This window comes from Psammomys obesus, unplaced genomic scaffold (assembly GCF_907164565.1).
Source record: "Psammomys obesus unplaced genomic scaffold, mPsaObe1.curated_primary_1811, whole genome shotgun sequence".
Classification (NCBI taxonomy): domain Eukaryota; kingdom Metazoa; phylum Chordata; class Mammalia; order Rodentia; family Muridae; genus Psammomys; species Psammomys obesus.
The window spans coordinates 7,503,100-7,511,793 of record NW_026585894.1 but is presented as its reverse complement, the minus strand read 5'-3'; the positions used below and the strand labels follow the sequence as shown (position 1 = coordinate 7,511,793).

At 42.7% G+C, this 8,694-nt stretch overlaps 1 protein-coding gene across 1 annotated transcript; it reads right to left on the bottom strand.

Moving 5' to 3' along the window:
* Positions 1–216: 216 nt before the first annotated feature.
* Slitrk4 (SLIT and NTRK like family member 4) lies at positions 217–7,430 on the bottom strand. Its single transcript, XM_055599614.1, has 2 exons — positions 7,357–7,430; positions 217–3,414 (listed from the first exon to the last, which is right to left on the bottom strand). The coding sequence occupies exon 2, from the start codon at positions 3,362–3,364 to the stop codon at positions 851–853; it is 2,514 nt and encodes an 837-aa protein (XP_055455589.1). The 5' UTR covers positions 3,365–3,414; positions 7,357–7,430; the 3' UTR covers positions 217–850.
* Positions 7,431–8,694: the final 1,264 nt, after the last annotated feature.

Below are 8,694 nucleotides of genomic sequence, written 5' to 3'. Positions count from 1 at the left end.
TGCGCTCACACGGTAAGCACTTTGCTAATTTTGGACAACCTTTAAGGATTGTGGGTATTTGACAACACTGAGAACAAAATCTAGTTTAATTTGAGCCATGTTTAATTATGATAAACATCATGTTTTTCTCTAGATCACCACAAATGCTATGTAACTCACATTTATTTTTTTTTCTCCTTTAGGTTTTTATGTATAGACAGGTAAGATGTGAAGTATTCGAATTTATTTTATAGTTATGTAATGCATGGTATATTTTAAACAAGTATTTCCACAATTTAACATTACAAATCCAGTGTTTTCAAGATGCAGGCCATAAATTTTACCGATTTACAAATACTATCAAATGTTCTCTCTTTGCATGCTTATTTGTTTTTCACACTTTTCAAATAATCTTTACACAGAGTTGTTACAATGCCACAAATCAAAAGGGTTATTCCAGTTTCATCGACTTAATCTACGTGCAAGATGAAGAACCCAGCTGAGGTACAAACACTGGTACCAGTTTTCTTGAGTTTGCTTTAAAAGCACAAAGCGACGAAGGTTTTGCATCAGGGTACAAAACGGATTTGCCTCTTGAGGTTAAATTCAGTGTATTATGTTTATAAAGCATCCCTTTGGCAATAGAGTTTGCAGTAACCCCACAGGACTCCACAGTATAGGTTTTATGTAGTAAAATCTATTAAGGAAATTCTTTTTTACTTGACACATCTTTACAGCTACAGTTAATGAGATACCCTTGGAAACACCTGTCTCTATGCCTAATGATAATATATTATTTGGAAATTAGAAGTCAACAAAAGGCACTTTCATCATTAAATAATGTCCTCTGTATGAAGTCAGATTATATGACCTATATCTTATTCAAAGCTGTTTGCTCTTCGAGAACCTGTAGGTAGTCAGGGGAACTCTGAAGTTTTGCCTTCAGTTCAAAATACTCACTCTTCCTTTGTTCCACAACAATTTTACTGTGGTTACCACCTATCAGTGACTTCTTGTTTTTTTTATCTTGTTGTTTTTCTGGATAGCGAATTTCAAAGCCGCTGACACCAATGCTGTTATACTCCTTTTTGCTTTCAAGAAAATTCTGAATAAACACATTGGAATCTCTGCTAGGGAATAGTTCATCCAGCTCATCAATTGTGCTCAGTCTCTTTCTGGTATCTACATGCAATAAATCTTTGTCTTTGTCAGCAGCATTTCTTGTCATGATCTTCTGTCCCAAAGGATCTGAAAACATGAACCCAATTTCAGGTTCTTTGAGGCCACAGGTGTGATTTTTGCTCATCTGTTCTATGGTTTGTGGAATGAATGCTTCTGTGCTCAGTCCATCTTTTTTATTGGTTTTGTGGTCATGCTTCCTTAGTTGCAGCTGCATGGAGCCACATTCAGGATTCCCCAGACCTTCGTGCTTCACTGTGGGTTTCTTGTTGCGTCTTAGCACAAAAACAAGAAGGCAAAATGCAACAAAAACAGTTAAAATAAGAACCACCAAGATACTTAAGATTAAAATAGACAGAGGCACTGGGCCCCCAGGAGGACTTCTAATAGGACCCAATGGAGTGGTGAACGTAATTGCAGGTGCAGGGCTTGTGAATGGTGCAGATGGCTTGTTTAGGAGTTTAGGACATAAGATTTCATTTTTGAGGGACTTCAATTCAATGTTGGCAAACTGTACAGGAGTCTCACATTTTAGTTCTTTCACAACAATGCCATCATTTAACTTCTCCAACCACAGCTTTAATGCTACCAAGTCACAAGTGCAGTCCCAAGGATTGCCTTCCAAATCAATTTGTGTAAGAGACTGCAACTGATCTAGGACTCCGCTGACAGGTAGGTACATGAATTTGTTGTTCCTCAGGTTCAGTCTAGCAAGTGGTGCTCCAGAAAAAATGTAAACTGGCAGGCTCTTTAAGAGATTATTGTTCAAGTACAGTAGCTGCAAATTAGGCATGGAGTCAAAGGTGCCTGCTAAGATTTCCTTAATTAAGTTGTATTCCAAATACAGATACTGCAGGTTATGAAGGCCTGAAAATATTTCAGGGTACAGCCTTTCAATCTGATTGCCATTAAGATAAAGCCTGCGTAGATTAGTAAGATTGTGGAATACTTCTCCTTTGATCACCATAATCTGATTGCTGCCTAAATGGAGCAAATCCAGTCCTTCAAACTCAGTGAAGTCTGAAATGTCCACATCTTTAATGTTATTGCCATTTACATGCAACTTCTTGGCATTTAAAGGTTTTGGTGTCAGTTCAGACATGGACTGTATATTTTTCTCTTGGCAATTCACACTCAATCCCAAATCAGAAGGATGTGTTTTGCAAAAACAAGGTGCCGGGCAAGGTGTAAGAGGAGGCACTCTTGTTTGGTATGACACAATCTGACTGAGATTTCGGTTGGAGAGGGCTTTGCCTGCCACAATTCCCGAGATTTTGGAAGGATTTGTTGTTTTGGGTGGTTTTGTCACTAATCTGTGCAAAGTTGTTTGAGTAGTGTAACCATTGGGAGTGGTGTAGCCATTTTCCAGTTGAGATGGAGGCAGAATGCGTACATCAAAGTCACTTCCTGTACCCATGGGACATAATTCTTGCTTGTTGGTTTCCTTTAAAAGCCTTCCATATAAGTCACTGGGAGTTTCACAGATAGCCTCTCCTATGTAAATGTTATATGGCATATTCTCCAACCAAGCCTTTAGAGGCAACAAATCACAGCTACAGTTCCAAGGGTTATCTTCCAGCTGCAGTTCAACAACCCGGCCAATATGTTCAAGAACTCCAATATAGGGGAGTTTCTGGATTCTGTTTCCTCGTATATCCAAATGGGTTAAAGATGCGAATCGAAAAATATTATCAGGAAGGAATGAAATGAGATTGTCATTAAGAATGAGAACTTTCAGTTTGTGGAGCTTATTGAAGGCTCCTCGTTCAATATACTTGATTAAATTGTAGTCAGCCTGGAGATACTCCAAGTTCTCTATGCCAAGGAAAGTGTCAGCTCGGAGAATCTTTAATTCATTGTTGTTCAAGTGCAACTGCTTTAATGCATTGAGCCCGAGAAAGGCTCCTCCCTCAATGTTCTGCAGTTTATTATTTCCCAGATGCAGAGATACTGCATGTGAAAAATTCACGAATGTATTTGGATAGAGGATATTTAAAAAATTGTTTTGGAAATTAAGATGATAAAAATGAGACCAAGGTGGTTTCAGCTGGTTTGGCCTGTAGACTGAAACCTTTTCACAGTTGACATAGAGCACATTTTCTACTGATACGCAGGAGCACACATTGCAGATTTCCACTGATACATCAGTATCTGCATTTGTCGAAGAAATCAGGGCTGACACAATCAGAAAGAGCCAAAGATACATCTTCTTGCAATCAGAAAACAACTCTATGCTTCTGAATAAAGAGAAATAATCTAAAAAATAAAAAGAAAACAGTTTTTCAATGGTCATTCCTTGAAAAAAAATATTTGTACTTAAATCATCTCATTGTGAACACATGGCTACAGTCTAGCACTGTATTTTTTAAAACATCCAGATTTGCTATTCACTAAACAATAATAAGCACAAAATGTCACATTTTATATCTATAATTTGAACAAAATATACATGCATAGAATATACAACAAACAGTAAGGAATCCTTCAAGTCATACTTATACCTTTAATAAATTCAGTTTTTAACTTGAACCACCAACCTTTGCCCTTAAGAATAAGCCTCAAGCTTGCTATTTGCCACTTAAATGAATATACCTAGAGCATCATTTCTTTTCTTTTCTTTTTTACATCCTCGATACCACAATGATACCTCAGTTGGTGGAAATATCTTCTCTAGGCTTCTGCTAGATACAGTAGCTAGATACTGACCATAATTGAACAGAATTAAGTAGAATATGGCAGTGGGAGGACTGAGTCCCTTTAAAAAAACGGTTAAAACTGCTAAGTGGAAGGTGCCCTGAAAAGAAATTTGCCTTAGCTTTGACACTTAGGTAAGTACGTTTCCATGAATCACTTCATTTCTATAATCTGTTGCCTTCAAAAGCACAGGTGACCCTATTGGGGTCTAGAAAACGAACTGTCAGATTAATAAACAACACCTAATTTGCTGTCAGTTTCTTCTCAAATGGGGCTAAAAAGCCTTTTGTCTTTGGGTTCCTGAAAGCAGAAAAGGGACCTGCTTATTTTGCACTCTGCTGGTATCCAGGCAGCATTTTTACCCACCAGAACTGGCTTTTCTGTCTGCCTGGGCCTCTCCTGTTCTTCTTTTGTCAGTTTGAACCCAGTCCCCACTGACCTCTTGGCTTAAATGCATATCATATCATTCAGACCACAGCCTGTCACTACTGAGGAAGAGGAGTCCACTTGCCATAGTTTTTGAACAACTTCATCTGCAGAAACAGATATATTCAGTTCTACATACTTCAGTTCTACATAAAGCCTTCAGTTACCAAACATGCTTCCAAAATGACCACTCTATCCACCTACCTATAAACAAATAAAGAATTACTTCTTAGAAGAGTTTAATGATTCAAAATTAACCCTTTGAATCTACCTCCTTAAAGGCCTACAAACAGACAAACAGATACACACACAGGCACGCACACACACACACACACACACACATATGCTCATACACACACACACACACACACAGAGAGAGAGAGAGAGAGAGAGAGAGAGAGAGAGAGAGAGAGAGAATGTTTCTGCCTTATTCAGCATTATGGAAAAGAATTTAGTGGAACACATTTTACTGGATGCAGTTTTAGGCTTGTAAATCTTTCCAGTTGTGAATGGGAAGAAGGTGAGTTCAATTTTAATATGGTCACCACTAAATATAAATTAAATAAATAAAATACTCAGAGGCACAAGGATAAAATAACGCAAAGAACAAAATGTATCACATAGAAACTTTTTTTTTCCTCACAAGGAATCAGCTAGTGGGGAAACCAAATGTGTCTGAAGGTAGAAAATCCTTTAGCCAAGACCCAGGAAGACTTGCATTTTAAATACTTTGGTTCAGAATAGAGCTAGCACCACTGAAATGTTATTTAGCTGTCATATAGGTGGGCATTTCCCCTATTCACTGTTATAGCACAGCTGTCATTGTAAAAAGAAGTCATAGTTCTTAAGCATGACATCACCCAAAACAATTTCAATTGTAAAATCAAAATTTTCTCCTGGTCCTTTTTGCCTTGTGTTGATGTAGCTTTCAACAGCTATTTTAGTTCAGTTGAGTCATTTCTTGTTCCTAACCACCCCCATTCAAAAACAAAGAAACCAAAACGCAGCCAAACTAAAAAGAACCAAAACAGAGAAAGCAAAGAGAAACAAAACAAAATTCGAATAAGTGGAATTCAGCTCAAAAATAAGAAGTAAAAGCCTAACAGATGTGAAAATACACGAAGAGCTGCCGTTTTATTAGTAATTTCTACGTTTCTATTATTTGTCCCTAATTTTTATTTAATTTTATTTATATATTTTTTATTACAATTTATTCACTTTGACTGCCCTCTGCAGCCCCCTCCCTTGTCTCCTCCCAGTCCCACTCACCCTCCCTCTTCTTCCCCTGTGCCCTTCCTTTCCCTAGTCTCCTGATAGGGGAAGACTTCCTCTCCTTCTATCTGATCCTAGCTTATCAGGTCTCATCAAGATGCAGTAATTTCTACTTTAAGTATTAAAGGGATCCGGGGAGGTGCAAGGATGAGCTAAGAAGTTCCCAAATACAGTTTTGGTGAAAGAGAAGAAACCAAAAGCAGCTGGAGCAAGCAAGTAAGTCAGAGTAAGAGTCAACCCAAGAAGGAGATGCAAACAGGCGCTGAAAGGGCAACAGACATGGAGAGCTGGAGAACTGTCAAAAATGAGGCTAGGAAAAAAAGAAACCAAGAAAAGTATTGTAAGGAAGAGAAATACCACTATAAATATACTCAAAAAACGTGACACAAAACAGCAAAAATACAAACCGAAAAAGAAAACCTTACAAAGTATGGGTTGGATACCCAAAACCACCTCTCAGGCTTCCAAGGGGAACAAATTTCCCTAACCTCTTTTCTTCTATTGGTAGTACCAAGCAAGACTGTCAGCTCTCAAGGCTGCACAGGACTGCACAATCCTTGCCCTAACATAAATCCAGAATCTACCAGAGTGCAGCTGCTAGCGCTCCTTACCCAAGCAGAGAGAGCGAGTCTGCAGAATGAAAACCACTGCCAAGGGGGTCCACAGGTCGAGGTGGCTCTACATCAGTGGACATGGGGAACCTTAGCTGCCCCATCCCTGAGAGCCGCTGTGGGGGTGGGGAGAACTGTGGAGAGCTCAGCCACTGTAGCCCCCTGAGTGCTACCTAGAGCTGGAGGCGACGCGGTTGGAGGGGCCTCTGGCGGGTACCGCAATGTTTTGCCGCATCCCGGTGCCCAGAGCAGGAGCGCAGCCCCCTCCTCGGTACCCGGCCCAAGCAGCAGCCTCTCAGGCTGGGTGGCGGGGGCGGGGAACTGTGCACGATGTCGCGGGGGCCTTCAGTCCTGCTGCGCACACATTTCTCCGCTTGCTCCCGTCCCACAAGGGGTAGCTGCTGGAGTTTTCTTTGCCCTCTCTAGACCTGAACGTGCAGTGGGTGAGAAAGAGGAAGAGACGGCTAGTTCAGGCCGCGAGGAATATAACACTGGGGCATCAAAAACCCATTTGCCACAGTCAGAGTGACTCCATAGTTCTATTGCCTCTAGCCACGGCCCGGGTTTTGCCTCCCACCCCCACCTGCCCAGGCCAGCTAAAAGATCCCGTTAACCCAGCCAGAAATCACCTCAACATTTAAAAACCTTGCAAAGTGTCACTGTTATCATTCGCCAGGTTTTCTTGCGCTTTCAGAGTTACCCACCAGCTATTCCTCCCATATTGCCTGTCTTGCTGAGTGCCAGCAGTCTCTGAGCAGTCCACTGGCCACCGCCTGAAACCCCACATTCAAGTCCACGCACAGTGCCTCAGAGTAGGGCACAGAGCACAAAGCCCAGCAGCAGCCTTGACAGCTCATGGTGCCAGAGACCAGGACACTTTCCCTGGTATCCAGATTGCCCCAGGGGCAGGGATGTTAAGGACACCCAGATTCTTTCGGTCCTTGAGGACAAGGGATCGCGCCATAGGCAGGCAAGTGGGAGGTGTGTGCCTGTGTGTGTGTGTTGGGGGTGGGGGATAGCCAACATGTCCACTTCGTCTACTCAACGGGCCCCAAACCAACACGACTCCAACTAAAAATAATAAGCTACCTGCTTCCCTCCTCGCGTGCACACATGCACTGTGCCAAGCCCAGCCAGGAAGAGGCAGCGCGCCCTTCTTTGCATCTCTCACAGCTCGGGCTTGAAATTTACCCACCTCTGCAGTTCGAAGTCCTGTTGAGGTCCCAAGGCGTTCTGACTCGTTTCTCAGTTTCTGCGACGGTCTCTATGAGATCTGGGATCCAGCTTCTTGGCGCCTGCTAGCCGGTCAAACCCACCAAACAGCCTTTAGGCAAGCAAGCAGGCAGCGGCGCGCACGCGCACCCGGCCAGACATCGCGCGCGCACCCGGACCCTCGCACAAGGGCTGCACCTTTACTTACACGCTCTGAATCCCCGCCCCCGCCTCCGCCCCCATCCCTTGGCGTACTCGCAGCCCTCCCTCTGGACACCCAACCATTTCTATCCCCACACATTCCTGAGTCCCTTGACCCTACAGCAGACACCCCGGACTTGAGTCCTTTTCTATCCAAACACTGAGAAATACAACATCCTTTCCTCCTGGCATCCACCTCCTCTTTTACCTAAAACATCTCTTAGGGAGGAGCGACCCGAATTCTCAGGTATCAGAACCCTAATTTCCTAACACGGTCGCACTAACCTCCATAACCTACCACGTACGTACACTCGAGTCTTTTCTCTTCCTCCAGCACCCTAACGAGGAAAAGAAGGCGCGCGTGCACGAGCTCGTGAACACACGCGCGCGCACGCACACACACACACACACACACACACACACACACACACACACACACACGCACTGGAGGTGTTCCTCTGAAGGAGCAAGCAAGAAGTGGGGTAGTGGAAAAGAAATTTTGGAGAGCCTGGGGAGAGTAGATGGGGTGGGGGTGGGGGCAGGGTATACAGGGTTTTCAAATCTACACTGTGGAATTGAATAATTCCGGAGAAGAAGGGTGAGACAAAAACAATGGTCTTGTGGCATTATAGTGCACCCAAACACACTTGGATTTTATATCATTGGTATGGCTCCTTTGGCTAATTGTCATCAGTCAGAAGGAAGCTTTGGGAACACTTCAGTAGCAGGCAGTCCTTGATGAAGCATTCTTGGGACCAGTTTCCTGGGATCCAGTGGTATTCGCACTCCCCCTACCTGTCTGTGAGTGAGGGGTTTGAAGCTTTGAGGCAAAAGTGTTAGGCTTTAGCCCACAGTGAGCTTATTTGTCAGGGTTAAAAGGAAACGGCTTAATTCTACATATTTTAGAACTCTTCAGGCCTTTGGTGCTAAAGATATTAAGCATGCATGATTAAAGAGCTGAGGGTGGGAACAGGGAGTTAAGTAAGGGAAGGGGAAAGCAAGGTGTGGGACAGGGAGAGAACTGTGTTTGAAACTAAAAGAGGAGAAAAAAAAAAAAAAACAAATAGGGAGAAAAAAAAAAAAACTCGCCTTGACTACTGAGCATGCCCAGTTTCCAGCA

Bases quoted from the DNA above. Each gene is read 5' to 3' on its own strand.
- Slitrk4 (XM_055599614.1), bottom strand. From the start codon at position 3,364: ATGTATCTTTGGCTCTTTCTGATTGTGTCAGCCCTGATTTCTTCGACA.